Source organism: Polypterus senegalus, chromosome 11 (genome assembly GCF_016835505.1).
Source record: "Polypterus senegalus isolate Bchr_013 chromosome 11, ASM1683550v1, whole genome shotgun sequence".
NCBI lineage: Eukaryota > Metazoa > Chordata > Cladistia > Polypteriformes > Polypteridae > Polypterus > Polypterus senegalus.
Genome location: NC_053164.1, coordinates 90182283 through 90205030, shown reverse-complemented (window position 1 = coordinate 90205030; position 22748 = coordinate 90182283). Strand labels below are relative to the sequence as shown.

The following is a 22748-nucleotide window of genomic DNA, read 5'->3' as shown; positions in this document are numbered from 1 at the left end:
AAAGTGTCCAATCTAATATAATGTGTTAGAGAGTTCACTGAAAAGAACACACTTTTATTCAAATTAATTTTGAGTCCAGAAATCTTTTGAAATTCTACTAGTTCTGTTTGGACTGCTGGAACAGTATTTATCTCATAAGCATTTCAAAAGTGAACTGCCAGAGGCTCTAATGGCGATTGCAAATAGCAGTGGTGATGGGGCATCCTTGTCTAGTACCATGTTCTAGTTTGAAGTAGTCTGAAATAATGTTGTTAATACAAACTGAAGCTTCTGGACTGATCCATGTACATATGTTCGGACCAAATGCAAATTTCTCCAATGTAGTGAAAAGGTAGTCCCATTCAACCATATCAAATGGTTTTTCTGCATCCAATGATAATAATATCTCTGGGGTGTTAGACTTTGTGAGTGAATATATTACATTAAACAGGCATTGATGATTGGAAGCTAAGTGTCTGCCTCTTAATAAATCCAGCTTGGTCTTGTGATATTACATAAGGAAGCACTTTCTCAATCCTTCTGATAGAACTTTGGAGGGTATCTTATCATTATTCAGAAGTGAGATTGGTTTGTACAGTACAATCCTCTTAACTGGCCACCTCGGGACTGGACCCATGGCTGGTTGCCATTTTGGCCGGTTAATCCGACGCATACTTATTTTCCATCCATCCATCCATTTTCTAACCCGCTGAATCCGAATAGGGTCACGGGGGTCTGCTGGAGCCAATCCCAGCCAACACAGGGCACAAGGCAGGAACCAATCCTGGGCAGGGTGCCAACCTACCGCAGGACACACACAAACACACCCACACACCAAGCACACACTAGGGCCAATGTAGAATCGCCAATTCACCTAACCTGCATGTCTTTGGATTGTGGGAGGAAACCGGAGCGCCCGGAGGAAACCCACGCAGACACGGGGAGAACATGCAAACTCCACGCAGGGAGGACCCGGGAAGTGAACCCGGGTCTCCTAACTGCGAGGCAGCAGCACTACCACTGCGCCACCGTGTCGCCCCATACTTATTTTCACGTAGAAAAATATTTCTAAGGTATATACTGTACCTTTTCAACGTTCCTGAAGAAACCATATCCACAAGCCTTCATCCACAATTTCGCACATGGGTTTTTTTTCTCGTACAACGACTGGACAGTGTGGTGTAGCGAGTCCACAGCTCAAGTCAAAAACAGCAATTTTTAAATAAATAATCGCCGCACTCACGGCTTAACGAGGGAGCATGGTATGTGTGGCCGATTGTACCCGGGGAATTCATGATGCTGAAGAAAGCGGTCGCTCCAGCTGAGCGATCACGGAGCTGGAGTGAATGGTATTGAAGACAACTGGCCATCGAAAGGCAGCAGCAGTCCTGGAGGCTTTGGGCTGGTTTAGCCCCAGTGTGAAGCGCCCTGGCCGCTGGGGAAAGAACCCAAGTTTCGGTCTGGATGGAGCCCAATGTAGCCAGGGATCGGAGGGCTACCGGACCAGTGTGGAAGGCAGCTTCACCTGCAGGAAGGGCAACTCCACTGTTGCGAAGCCTGATGGGAGAAGCAGGGGAGCCGCAAGATAGAAAGAAGAAGGCACCGTGCTTTGGATTTTAAGAGACCGCTCCCAGCCATTGTTTTAACCTCATTTGTGTTGTTTTTAAAGGACTTGTTTTTTACTAATGGATTTTAACCTCCACTAATTCACTTGTTTTAATAGATTATTTATTTAAAGAAGACTTTTGATACACTGCACTTTATTTAATTTGAACACTGTTTTGTTGTTTGCCGGTTTTAAAATACCTCTCACCTTCCAGGAAAGAAGGAAGCACATACATATAATACTGTATAAAGAAGAACTCAGAATTAAAAAAAATAATAATAATTTTAACAGGCCGATTAATCCGTCGGCCGGTTAATGTGAGGCCAGTTAAGAGGGACTGTACTGTAAGTCCTTATTGTTCTTAGGAAGGATGGTAATTAATGCTTGGCAAAAAGTCAGAGGTACAATTTTATTGTCTATGGCTTCTGTAAATGTTTGCTAATAAAAGGGGAGCTAACTTAATTGAAATTTTTTAATAAAATTCAGCAGGGTAGCCATCAGGACCTGCTGCTTTCCCACTCTGAAGTGAGTTTATAGCATCTAGTAATTGGTTTATCTAATTCCTCTGCACTGAGAGTATCTAGTTGTGGTATCTGTAATGCATCAGTAGTCTCTAAATGTGTGTATTATATTTTTATTGTCAATGATTTTGTCCCTGTCCATGTTGGTAAATACTGGTATTGTATTGCGAACTTCCCGTTTGTGGATGTGTTGAGCTAAGATCTTATTAGCCTTCTCTCCGTGTTCATAGTAATTGTAAGAACCAATCTTAGAAAGTTAAAGCTTTGAATTAAACTTGTATTAGTGTTTGCTTAATTTGAATAGAATATACTGTAAATGTCTTTCGTTGACAATGGTATAGTCTCTTCGCCCTGTAAGTTAGCATGAAATAGAACTTTCTTGCTTTAACTATGTTAATTGAGTCAGTTGTTGTTTAGAATAGGTCCCAGAACACAGGGACTTAAAAGACCCATTTTCAGCATAGAAATGGGATTGACATACAGTTTTCTGACTGTTTTGAAATGGTTCAGAAAGTTGAAGTGATTTGTAACAATTTGAAATGTAACAAGAGTTAAGCTTTGAACAGAACTTTTCTTAACAAGAACTTTTCTCTTTTTTTGCTATTTCAATTTTCTCTTTTTTGTGTGAACTGTTTTACTTTGAATTTTAATGAAAACTTTTCAAAACGAAGATATTTTGTCTGTGGAATCATTTCAGGGTGTCAGGCTTTTGTTGAAACCCATTTTTTATGCTAGAACTGCTGAACTTTGGTAATTTTGGGAAAATGCAGCTACAGTAATGATGTTGTGATTTAAAAATGAGTTGTTCCATTTCTTTTGTTGTTAAGAGGTTGAGTTCTGAATGCAAAGCTTGTCTTTTCGTATAAAGTGCTACATTTGAAAACTGATGTGTTCTTGATCTTTTCTGGTAATTTCACAGATTAATTCTGATGCCTTCTTGGTTTCAGATTTATTTTTGTGGGAGAGATATAAAAATAATCTGTCATCTTAAAAAAGTCTTCAGAGTTTCTGAGGATGTATTTTTCTCTAAAAAACCTGCTTGGAAATAAACTGTGTACAGTTCTCGTCTGCTAATAACAGTCGGTTAAGACTCCAGCTGCGAAATCAGTATGTGGGGAATAATGATTTGAGCGCCATGATTAAAGGGGCATGGTCAGAGATAACAATAGTGTTGTACTTGCAACATTTAATCATGCACAATAAATTGTTATCTATAAAGAAATAATCAATTCTTTAGTAACAGTGATGTACTGGTGAGAAGAAGGAATATGCTCTTGAGTTTGGGTTGAGAAATCTCCAGGGGTCTGATAAGTTTTGATCAGTTACAAACATTGCAATTGTTTTTGCAGTGTTACTTGTCATCGCCCCTGTGGCATGCCACCTACCCAAGTCTGGATTTAAAACACAATTAAAGTCTCCAGTCATTATACTTTTCTGAGTGTTCACATTAGGAATGGATGCAAATACCTATCACATATTGCCCTTCAGAATCAGATACTACATCTGATATTACAAATGAAATTATTCTATATACAAGAATTCTCGTCCCCTTTAGTTTTCTTTGTATATCTGAAGTGGAATATTTGGTCAGTCTAATCATAATGCAACCGAATTTGATCCTTGCTTAATAAGTGGGTCTCCTGTAAAAATACTATTTTAGCGTTTAGACCGGTTTGGTGAGAGAATATCTTCTTTCTCTTTAATTCTTGATTGAGATCTTTAACATTCCAGCTCACAAAATTAACTGTTCTTGGAGACATTGCTTCTGAACTTTTCTTGTCATTTTATAGGCTTACCTTAAGATAAAACAGCTTTGACCTTAATTCATTTTGTAGTCTTAAATTAAGATTGTACATTGTTACATAAGATAGCTTTAAAGTTAATTTTCAATTTTTCCAGGAGTTATTGCCATTGTTATGTTGGCACTTACAATTGTAAGGATTAAAAGGACAGGTTAGAAATAGCGTGCTCTCTTTCTCTCACCACCCAGTCTTAAATTTTTTCAACATCACTGAATACCTGAAAAGAGCAAACTGGATCTCAGCTATCAAAAAGGCCCACCAGTTTCTTTACCTCCTGAGATGTCCAAGGAAGGCCCAAGTGTCTCAGTTTATGCTTACCACTGTTCAACAGGTGTACAGTGGAGTACAGTATCAATGGTTGTATAAAATATTGGAATTACATCTGTTTTGTTCTGGATTGCAAAACACTCCAGAGGGCGTTGAAGATTGCACAGAATATTTATCAGTATTATTAAACTGGTCAGTCACCATGCATAGTCATTTTTACTTTCCTCCATTCTAGCAAATTATATTATTTATTTGCAACTATGGTATACAGTAAGTAAATTTGATGCAATTAGTTGGTTTTATTTTTGTTTAAAAAAGACATAAAGATGTTTGAAAAAAAAACCATAGCAACACTTTTGGAAAAAATCTGTATGTTTACTTTAAAGGAAAAATTGAAACAAACTGATTTTTATTTTGGCTTTTATGATATTTCTTCCTATGGACCCACCAAATCACTGAGAATAAAAGAATAAGAACAGAGCCTACCTTTAAAGGTCTTTCACCTACTACAGCATTTGTGCCAAATATGTGTGAGAAAAGATAATACAGCAGATAATATTCAGTGCTAGCATTGTTATAAAGAGAGACAAAATTATTGTTCAATGAAATCAGATGCAGTATATGAAAAACTCTAAGACATGGTTCACAGACTACCAAATGTAGATTTTAACTGAAGCAGATGCTATAAATAGTCTGATGGTAATATAACATTTACTAAACATATTCTCTATTAATTATATTAATTATATATTTACTGAATAATAAATGCCTATAACATATGTTAATTGAACTAGATAACTGAGAAAAGACAAGGCAAGATACAAAAAGGACAGGAAAGGCAATATAAGGAAGAAGAAAACTTTGTGAAGGAAAGAAGCACAGCTGTTTCCATAGGATTTACAGAACAAAGCAGAGATACACAAAAAAGACAACTTTATAGAAAATATAAGAAAAATGATGCTGAAATTAAACCAGAACAGAAACATCATATATACAGAATAGTAAAATAATGAAAAATGAGAGTTCCTTAAATCATATATGTAATAGGGATACAACTCAAAATATAGTATGTAACTGATATTAAAAACAGTCCAGGGACAAATAAGAACAAGGAATAATTAGTTACAAGCTAAAAGTAGGGGGTGTCTGAAATGTAGTCAATCAGTCTATGAGGCAGGTTTTCAAAACTTTGGATAAAACACATAAAAAAACAATTAAGAGCAACATTGAGGGAGCATGAAAATCTAATACGATATATTTTAATCTTACTTAAAATCATATAAAGAATCTGCTATTCTATAGCATCACTCAGAAGTATTAAACTAATATACACAAAGGTGCTGTCTGTAAAGTCAAGGGGGTGACTGAAATATCCCAAGAGGTACCCAAGCTTTGCTAGAGAAAATTTGCTTTTGTAAAATTAACTTGAAAAGTCCAAAATGGGTGCATTTAAGTCTGTATGTTGCCACAGGCTACTTATAAGCCACTTCACCTATCAATCTAAGCAGTAACCTATGGTAAGGAAAATACAAAAGCAGCCCCATAAACATATAATATTTCAGTGAAATAAACTACTAGTGCAGAAATAAACTACTTGAGCAATTTACTTACAAAATCTGACACAACCTAAATGTAAATAATCATCCTAAAACACCGACCCATGATTCCTATTTGCTGTGCCCTTTCCAAAGAATGCAGTACCATCATCTGATTAATCTACAGTACAATGTCAGAGAAAGTCAGAAGCTGAGTAGAAAGCAATTGTAAAGACTGTCACCAATAAATTCATAAATGGCAGTGTACAATGGAGGATAATATTTGCTAACTTTTAATATATATTTTAACAAAAAAGAAATCATGTCACTTGAGAGACATTTATATTTTGACTTAATTTATGCCTTTGGCAACGCATTTAAACCCTGGAGCGTACCTGGAGTCATGTTGTTGTATTGATTTAGTTTTATGTTGCCACCTCTGTGTCTTCTATTATACTCCAGTTGGAATATTAATAATAATAATAATAGTAGTAGTAGTAGTAGTTGTACTATAGTTGTATTTATTGTTCTGGTTTTGGTTTTAAGAAAAAATAAGTACTACAAATTCAAACTTGAAGCAAAGAAAGTACATCAATCTTGATATTATTTCAAGCAGCATGAATATTTCCAAGTAGCCTGCAATGCCATTTAACCAGTATTCAAAAACTGTGCTCCAGTTTGTATCAAAGACCAATGTTCCCAAATATGTCAGAGTTTTTAATAAACCATTACTGCAGATGAGACCCGGGTTCGCTTCCTGGGTACTCCCTGCATGGAGTTTGCATGTTCTCCCCGTGTCTGCGTGGGTTTCCTCTGGGTATTCCGGTTTCCTCCCACAGTCCAAAGACATGCAGGTTAGGTGCATTGGCAATTCTAAATTGTCCCTAGTGTGTGTGTGTGTGTGCGCCCTGTGGTGGGCTGGCACCCTGCCCAGGGTTTGTTTCCTGCCTTGCGCCCTGTGTTGGCTGGGATTAGCTCCCGCAGACCCCCGTGACCCTGTAGTTAGGATATAGCGGGTTGGATAATGGATGGATGGATTACTGCAGATGAAGCTGTTTTACAGTATAATTAGCCTTAATGAAGTTGTTCCAAATATAAGGACTTTTAAACCCCTTTGAAGGACTGACTTTAATAGATAAACTAAAATTAACCCTATTTTGCCCAGATCAAGTGCTGTTTGCACTGCTTGTACAAGGCTATTGCATATTCTTTTTGGCAAACACTTTGGGCAAAGCTGGCAAAGAAAACAAAACATAATAAAAATGCACCTCTAAATTTACACTGTTTCACTGTAAAGTAAATAAGCAAAGGAAAGAATCATTAAGAAAATTTTTACCTTGATTTCTTAATTCACTGTTTAACACTGGCCTTAAACTTAATTTTGATTAAATTTTAAACTGGTTATTAATCCATTTGCAAGTATATAAAGAGCTGACCTTAAACAGACATCTGGAAAATTATTTAAACAGTGCAAGGCATTAATCAAATGTAGTTGTAAGATAAGGGTAGGCTATATGATTAAAAGATGCCCCCACAGAACTGCAGTGTAAATAAAGCCAGATTTTGATTTCATGTAGAAGCAGAAACCCAGGGATCAAAATGCAAACTTTCTTATGGGTTGAATATTTTAATTGTAAAAGTTGAAAATTGTGAGTGCATCTAATGTACTCTTCTGAATGTTTGTTGGCATGGAAGTGCATGCCTGCAAAGATTTTTTTTTAAGTCTAGCATATGGTAGTTAGAAGTGCCAGCAGACGCTTGAGTCAAGAATACTTCATTTCTCCTCTGTTAACTGCCCATGATAAAAGCTGTGTTGACACTCCTCCCTGGCAGCTGCTTTAGTGACAAAAAGTCTGTTTATTTGATTTTGTTTTGGATGAAGCTTTAATCCAGTTGGCAAGCATTTCAGCTAGGACCATTCTCTCCAAATAGAAACTGCTATTTAGACTCATGGTACCGTCTGCTAATTTACTTTTTACTATTCAAAAACTTTCAAAAACAGGGTTTTTTAGCCTCAGTATACACAATGACCTATAAAAATTGTAAAAAAAAATTTTCAATGCATAAAGAACTTGCTGAAGTACACTTACTTTTGTTGACGACTTTGTTACAAATAAGTACATTTCAAAGTCTGTCTTTCGGTTTATAGTTAAAAGCAGAAGCTGTCTATAGGAATTTACTAGGCTAACAGAGGCAGACAAGTTGTCAACTATGGGAATGTCTTTTTCACGAGCTAATCAGTATCTAGTTAAATCTTAATGAGAAACAATGAAAAGTCACTGAACTAAAAATAACCACTTTAAGCACTGTGTATTAGCACTTGCTGCTTTCTAACTTTCAGCTAAATCTACATAAAGCGACCATGAAAGCTTCAATGAAGAAAAGTGTTTGCATATCTTTCAGCACATGTTGTGATCCAACCTTACCTGCGAAATAGCTCCAAGTGCACCACAGCCGGGGCTATCTTGTCCACTACATCTGCAATAAAGTTGAACCTGTTTCGTAGGCTGTCTGGATTCTGAGGTCCTAGAAATGGGTAAGAGAGTACATGACCTGAATTAGCATGATAATCTGACAAAGATTCAATGTAGAAATAAGTAGATACGTTTAATGGACAGCTAACAGAAATTCAATGGGCTGCTTTGTGCATGGCAGATCAGTATACATGTCATAGTTAAGATATGTAACAAGAAATATCTGTTCTGTATGTCTGCATTTATCCCAGGACTATTTTAACAGAGTCATGTTTTTGCCACAAAACTATGCAATGATTCTTGTATGCCTCCCATGGATGTAGAAACTAAGTATGTTTCTGGCACATAGGTCCCCTTATTTCGTGATACTGATTAAGAGGAAAATACACAACCAACAATCCATACTCCTGTTGTCTAAACTGATTATACAGTTAAGAGCTGAGCAGCCAGTGCTTAGCCAGGTAGCATTAGATGCAAGGTGGAAATAATTTTTCCACAATTCACAAAGTGTGGCCACTTGCTCAAACTTACTCATGCAAATGCCAGTTTAGAATTCCTAATCAACCAAAAACGCAAGTTTTTGGGGTGTAGGAGGAAAATCAGAGTACTCAAATCAAAACTACACAGACATGGAAAGAACAGGCAAATTCAAAGCAATTATACTAATAGAGAAAGGGTTGAATAACTCCCACAACTACAGTAGGCTTCATGTAAGTTACAAATGAAAATATTGTGTGAAATAGGAAAGGTGGAAAAGACATCCACTTTTTGTATTACCTCTAAGATGATGTACAGCCTCATATATAAAATTATTATGAGCTGTATTGTGTTTTTGTATGGTCAATTTGAATTAACCTTAAGGCACAAAACCTTCAGAACAAAAAAGAAATCATTCTTTCAAAAAAAACAATGGACAAAAACCCAGCTACCAATCCAGGAAACTACTGTAAATTCCTCCCTACTCATCTGACCAGTTAGTAGATCAAGATTTTACTTGACATATTTAACTAAATCTACCACTTGACAGACCATTGGTTTTGTCTAATTCAGTAGCTAGTGTCAAATTAAGTCTCAGTTGCAGACAAATCTGAGTGGTAGCTAAAATATTTGCTTTTTCTTTCAGCAATCCAAGGTGTCTGTACCTTAGATTCCTTAACACACTGTACCTAATAACAGTAAAAAGCAGTGTAAACCATACTATTTTTCATATTCAGTCACAATGAAATGGTGTTTGCCTTCTAAAAATTATTTGTCTTCCTTTATTGCAAAAGCCATAGAATTTATAAAATATATAGGAATAGCACATCAATTTTTTGATTGCAGGGGCTGCAAATATTAACTTTCAGAGTTTTCCTTTTCAGAATTACGCAAAATTTTTATTTGTATTATTTCATTTATTTATAGCTTCTTAAAGTTTATTATTAACTCTTTATGGATGTTGATCTCAATTTAAAAAATACACTTCTTAATCAGAAGCTGTGCTGTGCTGCTTCTCCACTGCTTTTCAGATAAGTATTGCCCAGTATCATGCTAAAATACTATCATGACAAACTCTTCTTCTTATTAAACAGTTTGTCCAGAGCAAATGGTCTGACTGGAACATCCTAAAAGACGCAGTATTTTGCAGCGCCTGAAATGTGTACATCGCGGGTCAGGTCGCCGCCACCACCGGGCTGTGAATGAAAAGACAACCGGCAGCATTTGCTCAGGAATAAGCCGCCCATCTCATGGCCCTGGAAATATAAGTGTCAGTGTGCCAAATTTACATTATGTGGAAATAAACCCTGATCACAGCTCTGTGCAAAAAGAAGCCTCATTAACTAATATTGCACTGTTTAACTCTAGATCTCTTAATGGCAAAGCAATGGTGCTGTCAGAACTCATCACTGACACCAAACTTGATATACTGTGTCTAACAGAGACTTGGCAAAAACCGAACAAATTTACTTCTCTCACGGAAGCGACTCCACCTGGTTTCACTTTCCATACAGAACCTCGCAGCTCTAGACAAGGAGGTGGGCTAGCAGTAATTATCAGAGCAGACTTAAATATCAAACGAATCCCAATTGACTGTCCACTGTCTTTTGAGTGCCTGGCTCTTAAACTAATAACGGAATCAGGTCCTGTCTCACTCATTGTTCTTTATCGTCCCCCAAAATACAATGCATCCTTCTTATCTGATCTGATTGAACTTTTAACCCACCTAAGCTCTTCTCTTATTCTTAGAGAATTATCCTTCTTGGTGATTTCAACATCCATATTGACACTACTACATCTAAACTGAGAAATGAATTCCTATCCTTACTGGACTGTTTTGACTTGACACAACATGTTGATTTTCCCACCCACTCTGGTGGTCATATATTGGATCTGATCTGCACTTCTGGACTATCTGTTGCCAACATTTACAGCACTGATTTGGGACTCTCTGACCATAAAGCAGTATTTTTCACTGTCTCACTGCCTTTCCCTCCTCTTACCTGTAAATGACAAATTTCTTACAGAAACCTTAAAAATATCTGTCCCTCTATCCTTTCTGGATCCATTTCTGATCTTTTACTGTCTGCACCTATTCCGTCAACACTAGATAGTCTTGTTGACCACTATAACTCAGCCCTGCATTCAGCATTATATAAAACAGCTCCTTTAAAACATAAGGAGGTTTCCTTTAAATGTTCAGCTCCTTGGTATAATTCAGAATTGCGATCTATGAAAGCAGCTGGCCGATGCCTTGAGAGAATGTCACGTAAAACAGGCTTTCTCTGTCCACCAAAGAGCTTACAGAGAACACTAACTGCTGCTAAGAACACCCACTATGGCAGAATAATAGAAAGTGGCCACGATAACCAAAGGGTTTTGTTCTCTGTAGTTAATAAACTACTCAAACCCACATCTGGCCCAACTACCACTTCTACTGAAGTCTGTGAGGAATTCCTCCACTTTTTCCATAACAAAATTAAAGATCTAAATAATTCAACTAACATAAATACATCATCTGTTTATACTGTATCTCTCCCTGTTTTCTCACTCCATCCAACTCCTTCTCTAAGTTCTCACCAGTCACATCTGCATTTGCTAATAACCTGCTTTGTAAGATGAGGCCGACTACTTGTGTACTGGACCCCATCCCCAGCACACTACTTAAATCCTGCCTTCATGCCATAATCCCGACTGCTATAACAATAATAAACTCATCCCTTGATACAGGCTCTGTGCCGGTCACTTTTAAAATCGCTTCTGTAACCCCAATGTTAAAAAAGTCTGGTCTTGATGCTGACAATCTTAACAACTTTCGGCCTATTTCCCACTTACCTTTCCTGTCAAAAGCTCTTGAGCGTGTTGTAGCCTCCCAGCTCACCAATTACTTAATCTCTAATAATTTGATGGAACCCTTTCAATTTGGTTTTAGGGTGCGGCACAGCTGTGAAACTGCTCTGCTATGGGTAACCAATGATTTGCTTATGGCAGCAGACTCTGGACAAACCAGCATATTAATTCTATTAGACCTCAGTGCAGCATTTGACACTGTCAGACATGACATTCTACTGTCCAGAATGGAGAACATGCTGGGTATCTCTGGCACTGCCCTCCAGTGGTTCAAGTCCTATCTGACTGATAGGCAAGAGTTTGTTAGTCTTGGCAACAGCAGATCCAGCTCGGCGCCAGTCACACAAGGAGTTCCTCAGGGCTCTGTCCTCAGCCCTCTTCTCTTCTGTATTTATATGCTTCCCCTTGGCCATATTATTCAGCTATGGACTGGGTTATCATTTTATGCAGATGATACTCAACTCTACTTCAATGTTAAAAGTGGAACTTCATCAGAGCTTTCTCAGCTCACAACCTGCCTTAGTGAAATTAAAACCTGGATGGAGCAGAACTCTTTAAAATTAAATTGCAACAAAACTGAACTCCTGCAAATTGGGACTAAAATGCAACTTAATAAAATGAGCTCCTTCCCAGTCCATCTTGGCGGTGATCTCATCAGACCTGCCTCTACTGCAAAGAATCTTGGTGTCATTTTTGATTCCTCCCTCTCTTATTCCGCCCACATAAATCACATTAAGAAACTTTCTTACTTTCACCTCCGTAACATATCCCATGTTCGCTCCTTCCTTTCCTTTTCTAATGCTGAGAAACTTGTCCATGCTTTTATCACATCCCGCATCGATTATTGTAACTCGCTGCTGGCAGGTGCCCCTTCTAATCTTATATCACAGCTCCAGCTTATTCAAAACTCAGCTGCAAGAGTCCTTACTCGAACCAGCAGCAGCGAGCACATCACACCCATCCTGTTCCGTATTCACTGGCTCCCTGTGTCTTACAGAATCGAATATAAAATCCTACCAATAACCTACAAAGCCTTAAATAACCTTGCGCCAAACTACATCAGTGAACTTTTCCATCACTATGTGCCTGTCCGCCCACTAAGGTCCTCTGATTCTGGCAATCTTGTTGTGCCCCACACTAATCTTTACTCCATGGGTGACAGGGCCTTCAGCTGTATAGCGCCCAGACTCTGGAATGACCTACCGAAATTAATCAGGTCAGCTGACTCCATGAATTCTTTTAAAAAACAACTCAAAACTCATCTGTTCATTAAGGCTTTTAGCTCTACTTGACTTTATTACCCTCCTCTCAGTTTACCTCTATATCAAGATGCTCATGTAACCTGTATGTGTGTGTGCTAGACCATCAATTATGTTGTCTGTTAGACTTTTCTCTGAATTTACTGTTTTAATCTTCTTTATTTATTTATTTGGTTTGTACAATGCTATATACTGTATACCCTGCCGTTCTTTCTTATATTCTTGAGCATGGGAAAGGCACTATATAAATAAAATGTATTATTATTATTATTAAGCATTTTTTAAAGATACAGATAGACAGTAAGCATATAGTTTAATCCCAAGGTTGATCTCCTTTTATATGAAGAGGTACCTGTTCCCAATGTGTTCATTTGGGGTACTCTGAGAAACACTTAGTGACAATTAAATATCTAATGTAACTGAGCATCCCTTCTGATCAGCTGGTTTACTATCCAATCCTGGTACTTGCTTCTACTTTGTTTCTTTGCACTTACTGCAATTAGAAGACCTTTGGCTCCTCATGACACTGATCAAAACAAAACAGGCATAGAAAAGGGATTATTTATTGCATTACAGTTTAAAGGTTTTCCTAGTTTATTTATACATCCTTCCATTCACTCATCCATTCATCCATTTGCAATAAAAATTTTGCAGATGACTGGTGAAATCTGAACTCAACACTGGTAAAAGCGATCAGCGTATCCCAACACAAACAGGCACAAGACAAGAACCACTGTTCGACCAGGCATCAGTTCACAACAATGTTGCTGACTAACTATCATATTTTCTGCATTTTCTGTTTTTAAAGTAACAACCATAACAACTGAGAAGACATGGAAATTGTATGGTATTTACAGTATCTGTGGCAATCTTTAGAGGTAGTGTACTTCCCCTAACTACCAGCAGGCAGCAGCATTTCCCTGCTACATTTAAGGTTCTAGTAGAGACATTTGAGACGAGCCTTGTTTGCCAGAGATTCTGTGGCAATGAGGGTGACCCATTCCAGAAGTGCTTCCTGGTGAGCTGTAGAGGCATAAGAAGTACTCCTGAGAACTACCTTCAAAGGGCCTCAAATGTCTCAATCAGAGTAGCTTGGAGCCAGGAGTGGAGCAGAGGCAAGGTCTCACCTGATAAGAATGAGGAGGAGAAGGCGGTCAGTATTTTTGGCACACAGGGAGGTATGAATGAATGTGTTTGTTATATTCTGTAGAATATAAGTTAAAAAAAAATACAAAAAGGCCCGAAAGGGCATAGATCTATTATTTTTTGTACTTTTTCTCTTTCCTTTTTTCCTCCTATGAAATTATTTATTCTTTGTTATTAAATTTCCCTTCCTAAGCATAATCTGGTCTGCACTGGTGTCTAATTTGGGCACAATGTTCAGCAAGTCAATTCTTTGACATTGAACATCTTTCATTGGTCTCCTATGCACCATGAAATTAAATAAATTTAATAAGGACTGGTTGATGAACTGCCTTGATTATTAGGGAGGGCTGTAACCATTCCTACTCACACAAGAAGAAAGAAACAAGCCCATTTACAAATCCTTAATAGGCAAATCTCCCATCCTTCCCCAGTACCATTCTCTATTGCAAACAAGGCAGAATACAGGCACCAAGTACTGACATAGCAAGCCACATTATATAGCATCACCACTGTTTCCTTCTCTCTCATTTTGTTCCTTAAACAACATTTACTGCACCAAGGGCTGCACTTGCCTATGACATACAGTATGTCTTAAGACCTGTAGCAAAAACAGGCTTATGCTTGGGAGGGTCACACATGAAGTACTTTCTGTAGGCTTTTCCTGAGGGCTGCAACAGTATTACCTGAAGAATGTGCAGGATGTGTACAGGCACATCGGAAGCCCCGAAAGCACAGACCATCTGCTTAGCCTACTACCTTTCGACGTTTTTCTATTTTTCAAAATACCAAGTTTTGTATGTAAATTCCATAGCACTGAAAAAATATCTGCTTGCAACAAAGTGTAGATTACAAGGCTTGCTACCTTAGTTTTGCTTTTATTGTGCATTTAGTCTATCAAGCAATGTTTCATTTACCACTTTTCAAGTTAATTGTATCACAAACTACTTTAAAGTAAATACTATTGTGTAATTTTTCCACAGGCAAATTAGACGGCTCAAGGTTTTAATGTGAAAAGCAGTGGGGACTGACCTTGGACAAAGGTATTGAAAGATGTCTAAGCTACACTCTGTTCAAACAATTTCTGGTTCAGGAATGCCCTCTATAAATATTTAGGCAGTTCTCCCAGAGCACCCAATAAAAGTCCCAGATACTCCTGTAGTTCTGATATCCAATTTAATATTAAAAACCCTAACCTCAATTAATAGCCAGTAGTGGGCAATATGTTCCCTAAAAGAGCAACTTATTGCTAAACAGTGGTTATGCTGACTCCTACATATCTGACAGCTTTATCTGGCAATTGTCTTGTACCCAAAGAATAGTAACTCCCAGGGAATGATATCTACAGTATTCATAGCTAAAGTACCAGACTTGTAATGTGTAATGTAATTCCTATTGTGTCCTGCTTTGCAAAACACTGTACTTGTAATTATTCAGAAACTTTACTCATTTTGACAGATACTCTCAAGCTCTGTCATGCCAAATGAAGACTGTCAGCACGCAGTTATTTTCATATCTCTCTAGAAATGTTTGATTGTGTTTAAGTCTAGGGTGTGGCTGAACCACTCTGAGACATTCGCAGAGTTGTCCATAAGCCACTCTTATGTTGACTCTGCTCTGTGCTTAAGGTTATTATCCTATTGGAAGGTGAACCAGTCTGATGTCCAGAGTGCTCTGGAGCTGGTTTTACGTAAGCATATATTTGTACTTAGCTCCGTTCAACCCTCTCGCAACCATGACTAGTCTCCCAATACCTGCTGCTGAAAAACAACCCAGCAGCATGATTTTGCCACCACCACAGTTTACCATTGGAAGAGTTTTGCACAGGTGATGACAGGTGCTTTGTTTTCTCTGCTTTAACACCAGATAGTTCAATCTTGGCTTCATCAGACCATAGAATCATTCACTCACTTATTTTCGATACATCAATATTTACAAGTAAAAACCCCGATTACAATAGAAAAACTTTGAAATCTGGTGACATTACACAAAAAAGAAACTTAGCTGATTCTTGCTTTTTATTTGTGGAACATTTTTGCATTTGTTGATATTTATTAATATTATGCTAACCTATTCACTGCAGAAGTGATTGATGGGCCACACGAATAAGACCAATAACCAATAGGCAGTGTCCTACACAGAAAGAAAGAGACGTCATCACTTTGTGAAATGGAAACAGAAAGTTTGACAAGCAAGCTTTGTTGTTTGCTGTTGATTATCGGTACTCTTAGATGTGTACCAGCTATCATCTTATCTGTTCTGCTCTGTTGATGGTGTTGCAAACTCAGACAGTAACACTGATCTTAGATAGTGGTGCTTGGATTTCTAATGGGGGAATGCTCCTTGCTCTTCGCTCTTAATATTAATACATCAGTGTAACATATAGGATTGTCAGCACCTATTTACATCCACTTCAAGCACTGCTTTGTATATACATTCACATCTGTGAACCTAAAATGGGAACTATATACAACTGACAAAAAGAAATACTGTACTTGAGTGAATGGTGTTAACAAATGGAAATCTTGTACATCTAAAAATAATAATAATAATAGGAATATATACTTGAATTTCATAATTATTCCTACCGATGATTCTTTTTAATTCAAAGGTATACAACTTCCTGTAAAATTGTGTTTAAAATTAACATCAAGCCAAGTCACTAGGAAAAGAAGAAATGTTTTACCCATGGACAATTTTGTATAGCAGTTTCAAGAGTAAGCAGCTCCACTGACCTAATAATAATATTATTATTACTTATTATTTGACTGATGCCTTTGTTCAGGGAAACATACAACATATGAGATACAATTGAATACATTTCTTTTGTTTCTGAATTGGAGTACAGCAGGTGAAGTGACTTGCTCATGGTCACAGAGTGTCAGATACAATAACAGGATTCAAATCCACAACCTCATAGTTTGAAATCCTAGATCCGAAACCTTAACCACTACAACAAACTGCCTGCCAATATTAGCCCTTGGTAAAAAAAACAAAAAAACTACAAATTATATGTGTTTTCTTACTATAGGAACTTTTATAGTATTTCCACAGCAGGAACTCGGCCATTTGTAGTTCCTGGTAGTTTTTTTAGCCCCCGCTCCCTGGTATGTTATTTTTTGTTCAACCATGAATCATAATAAGTGGGGTTTGGGCAATGAATTGTGCTGATTGGTCAACCACATTTATTTTAAAATCAGAATTTCATTTACAGAATTAATGAATGTATGTTTGATGAATAAAATTAACGTTACCTTTTTTTGCTTATGTCTTATTACTGCCTCAGAATCATGAATCTCTGCAGTCCGACATATTCTCTTTTGCACTGTAGCTTTCCTTTTTTTCAATTCTGTCGACTAATTCCTTAATTCGATTCTTTGAAATAGCAATAAATGCATTTGCGACTAACCTACAGCAGAAGAACTATCAACACCTCATTTTCCATTGTTTTGGTGGTATGGCTGTGTATTGAAATGATGTCAACAGTTTAACCTGCAACCTTTGCACATCACATATTTTGCATGAAAGTTACGGTTCCCGTTGATCAGTGAGAATGCAACAAACAAATGTGGCCAGGGACCAAAAGACACTCCGGACCTACATTGTACAGGAATTTATTGTCTCCTCGTTTCACTGAGGTGCTAGAAACATTTTTCTGGGGATTTAAGTCCTTGCTGACTAGCAGCATGGGGTTCTAGAATATTGTTTGATCACATATGCATTATGGTCACAAAGGGGTGTTTTGGACCTTCAAACCACACACACAGCCATGTTGGGAACAGTCCGGGGTTCATATTTATATTAAAACCTTTACAGTTTCACAATCACTGTTACAATTCCAATTAAAAGTTTCCTCCCCCACTCCTTCCAAGCATGTTTTTTCCACCACCTTCCAATTCTGACTCCTTGAAGGTGGTGAGGCAGACTCTTTTATGCTGGCCTGGGAGTACTTCTGGTGCCACCACAGTACCCGCAGGAAGCTCTTCTGGATCAGGAAGAACCTCAATGAAGAGAGGGAACCTCCAAGAGGGCTGCCCATCTAAACTCTGCTTCTTATGCAACCCCTGGGTTTCTAAACTAGGGCTATGCCAGAGGAGCACTGCCACCTATGATGCTAGGGGATTAATTGTTTTTGACAGGCAGCCTGCCCCAGCCAACCCCTTATTTCTTCTCCCTCACTGGGAAAGGGAACAAGAACCATCATGGCTGATGTATGCATCTATCTATATCATCCTTCCATAATGTCCTCTCAGTCAGGTAAGGAATAACTCTCCAGCTCAGTCAGGACACAGTCCATCCATTACATCCCACACAGCATGCTTCAGATACAGTACCTTGTTCCACTTCATCCCAAAGGTGACCTATTGGTTTGGACGCTACTTGAGTAAACTGAAGACATGTTGGCAGAATTAGCTTGAGATTATGTGTACTTTGTGACATATCTGCTGGAGATATGATTTTGAAAAAGGGCGGCCTGTGGCTATAAGTGAATGTAAATGGTCAGCAACAATGCTTAGGTATTCAAATCGCACAGAGCTGGCATTAATAGGCGCAATTAGTGCCAAGAAAGCACACCTCACACCACTGTGCTACCACCATGAACTTGTATTGCAAGGCCAAATAGCTCTAGGTTTGAGCTGTTTATACCATCTGCATGCTGTAACAGAAAGCAACATTCATCAGATTGGACAATATTTTTCCAAACTTTAATCATTTAATTTTGTTGATCATGTGCCCACTGTAGCCTCATTTTCCTGTTTTTAGTTACCAGACGTGGAGCCCAGTATGGTACTCTGCTATAGCCCACACAGCTCAGAATATGATTCTTAATTTGTTGAGAGATATTACTCTGCTGCGGTGGGCTGGCGCCCTGCCCGGGGTTTGTTTCCTGCCTTGCGCCCTGTGTTGGCTGAGATTGACTCCAGCAGACCTCTCTGACCCTGTAGTTAAGATATAGCCAGGTTGATAATGAATGGATGGATGTTACTCTGCACATTGAGTATATGGGACCTCTCTTAGAGCTTAAGTAAGTCCAGTCATGCTCCTCTGCCCAAAGAACAGTCAGTCACTTTTATTTATCACACTATTCTCTATAAACTGCAGAGACAGTACTGCATGAAAAATCTGGAAGGGCAGCTGTTTCTGAAATGCTGGAACCACTACACCTAACACTTAAAAGTCTTAAAAATGTCAAAATCGGGCCTGGGCCTCTAAAATATAGTCACAAAGTTGGCCAGAAGAACAAAGGCCAACTCTGAAGAGGCTCACCTAGTCCAGCTTACTGAAGACTATAGCTATTCAGTATCTGGCCTATTAGTCCCCAAACCAGGAGATTTGGCAAAATAACCAGAAATGTTCAAAGACAATTCAAAAGACCCACAGGGAGAAGATTACTGTTACCAATGGCTTGTGCAAAAAAGGACACACAAGGAATCTTTATAAATTGAGAGATTTGTTAACAAAGTTAGAAAAAAAATAAGGCAAAAAAGCTCAACAGAACAAAAAAAAATTGGCAAAAGGATTTGCCTAAAAAGGCAATTCACAGAAAAAAAGCCTAACACATAAACACTAAAAATTACAAAAAATAGCAAATTCAAATAAATAACAGTAGTTACAACTCCAACGGAACCACAATGTTTTGCTGCTGAGTCTTTAATTTATGACTGAATATAAAGCCAAAGAGGACAAATTAGTCAGGACATCGTAGCCCCTGCCTCTTGGGGCTCCAACCACAAAGTACATAAAATGGCCAAACATTTAAAGGATACAATTACTAAATCATACACAAACGTAACAGAAATTACATAAAAACACAAAAAAGTAATGATTCAGAAATGATAAAAAACAACAAATAAATTCATGCCAGGGGAAAAAAGCATAAGAACTTAGACCATGTCATGTGGTCATTCTAATGTTTGGATGAACATCTCGAGACAATGTCACCATATACTGTATTGCTACCCATTATAGAATTTTATGTGCAAAATTGAACTAAGCTCACAATAAAATGTCCCATCCCAGCTCCTGTCCTGAACGGCCCAGTGTTGGTGGTGGGAAAGTTGGGTCAGGACTAGCAGTCCTACACTCTCATACCTGCAGGACTTGGTAATGATCATTCCGCATGCTTGCATATGGAAATCTTGTTATGGTTTTTATGTATTCTAAATAGTCAAATTCATCTTCTTAATTGCTCTGCCATCTTGAATAGGGTTCAATGGCTTACCCACCATCTGCAGATAGTGAGAATTTACTATATATAACTTGTCTATTTGTAGACAACAAAAGAAAAAAAAAACATCTTTTTAATCAATCTTACAGACCTGAGTCCCAGAAAAAACAATCGGGGAAAACCACAATGGTGTCTCTCATTTAGCAGTCAGAAATAGCAATGTTAGTTCCAGTCTATGGCAGTTACGGAATAGCACAGACAGTAGTACAGTGGAACCTCGGCTGATGTTCACACAGATTTATGCATCTGGATTTTTTTGTGCATACGAACATTTCCGCTTTTGTCCATACGCCATGTTATAGTGTGAATTCTACGCATGCCGTTATGCATGAGGCCCCTGGTCCTGACCGTCTGCCACAATATATATATATACAGTAGAGTCCTGCTAATCCGAACCCCTCTAATCCGAAAATCCGCTTAATCCGAACAGGATTTTTTCAATTTCGCTGTCTAACTAAAAATCCAAAATACAGCCTTACTTAAAATTGAAACAAGTTCGAATTTACTCACATATGTAGAATCCATGTTCTGTACAGCATTTACACAAAACGTAAAAAGCAAACCATTATCTAAGAGATAAAGTCAGTGATCTTCTTCTGATGCAACAAACTAAAACAGCTTGAAGAAGCAATGTTTCGCCAACGCCGCATAAATATAACATCTGTTGGGGTTGCATCGGCGTGTTGCTCAACGTAGCGCAAAGCGAGATCAAGGGCACTGGCTGCAGCAGTGTGTGGAACAACATCAGTCGGCGCGTCCCCTTCCTCCTCACTGCCGTCTGCATCGAGATCAGCTGACGTTCCCTGCACAGCTGCCACAATGTCCTCATCTGTGTATTCTTCATGGCCACAGTCGTCAACGGCCGTCCACTCTTCCACGCACTCTTCTTCTGCATTTTCACCTGGCATTCTTTTCACCAATTGAAGAAGTTTGCAATTTTCTTTTGTCGGGGGGAAAACTGTTTGGACAAACTCTAGCTCAGGCCAGAGATTTTTCCAAGACTTCTGTAAGGATTCCTTGCATGTGTTTTCCCAAGCTTCAGCAACCCAGTAAATAACATCTTTGATGTTCATTTTCTTGAGTTTATCCAAAATTGTTAGCTCTTCATTATCTTCAAGTAGGCTACGAAGAAGCATTTTTCTATAATTCTGTTTCAAAGCCTGCAAAACCCCTTGGTCCATTGGCTGCAAAATTGATGTGACATTTGGTGGGAGAAAAATAGCCTTGATATCATCGCAAACAATTAGCATTTCTTCTGGATCTGACGGAGCATTGTCTATAAGTAACAAAGCACGAGAAGGCAATTCATTTTCTTTGTTAAACGCCTTTACTTTTGGCACAAATTGCTTGTCAAACCATTCTTGGAACAAGGCACGATCCATCCAAGTTTTCTTTTGACTTCTGTAAAAAACAGGGAGAGAGTTCATGTTCATGTTCTTAAAACAGCGTGGTTTTGCCGATTTGCCGATAACCATCAGTGGAAGCTTATTTGTGGCAGAAGCATTGCTGCAGGCCAACACAGTTAGGCACTGTTTATCCATTTTAAACCCTGGTGCAGATCGTTCCTCTTGTGATGCAAGACTTTTGGTAGGCAATGCTTTAAAGTTAAGTCCTATCTTATCTGCGTTGTAAACTTGCTGGGGCGAGTAGGAAGAAATGATGCATTTGAATTTCAAGGTATTCAAAAGCTGCTTTGTTGTCCGCTGACAATTTCTCTCCAGTTATTGTAAGCTGCCTGATTCCATGTCTTTTCTTCCATCGGTCTAAGAAACCACAACTAGCCGTAAATGATACGTCACCGTCCATGAGCTTGTTCAATTGAAGCGCCTTTTCTTGAATTAGAGGGCCAATGATAAGGATTCCTTTCTGTCTTTCTTGTGTAAACCATAAGAAAAGTGCTTCATCCAATTTTTCGTAACAAGACACTGTCGTCTGGCTACGTTTTTCAATCATTTTTTCACTTGTGGTAGTGCAAAACTGCTCAATTTTACCTCTGTTCTTTTTCCAATCGGAAATTGTTACTTTCCCGACACCAAATTACTTCGATAACTGAGTGGCACTTTCACCTTTGTCAAGTCTTTTCAACACTTCCAGTTTTTCTTTTAATGTACACGAGTTATGTTTACATTTGCTTGCCATGATGATTAACAGCAGGGACAAGCACAGAATGTAAAGAAACCACACTACACACCACTCACAAGGACTCACAAAACACAGGGCAAGTGCGCGCACACGAACAATAACATTGCACAAAACACATCACTCAGCAGAGGCAGGTGGCACACTGACTCAGTGACTCATAGTTTGGGAATGGAAATCAAGAGGAATGCGTAGGTCTAGGCGAGGGGTCTAGGTCACTGCCCTTCCGCTACTACTCACGTACCGCCCGTCATATCGATTTTACCTCTGATCACTGTCACACTACAGTGCAGTTTAAATTGCAGTGTACTAGAATACGTAATTTCTTACCTTTAATTCTTGACACATCAGACGCTTAATTCGCCTCATAAAGTCAATACAGTATATGGCATTATATGACAAAACTCCGCCTAATCCGAATTTTCGCTAATCCGAACAGGGTTCGGTCCCAATTAAGTCGGATTAGC

The 22748-nt window shown here is 38.3% G+C and overlaps 1 protein-coding gene across 1 annotated transcript in view; it reads right to left on the bottom strand.

Annotated features, from left to right (window-relative positions):
• Positions 1-22748, bottom strand: part of htra4 (HtrA serine peptidase 4) — a 103940-nt gene that overhangs the window by 32417 nt on the left and 48775 nt on the right. The window contains exon 2 of the mRNA XM_039769243.1: positions 8137-8236. Within this exon, the coding sequence (XP_039625177.1) occupies positions 8137-8236 (100 nt within the window). The remainder of the gene's footprint in view (positions 1-8136; positions 8237-22748) is intronic.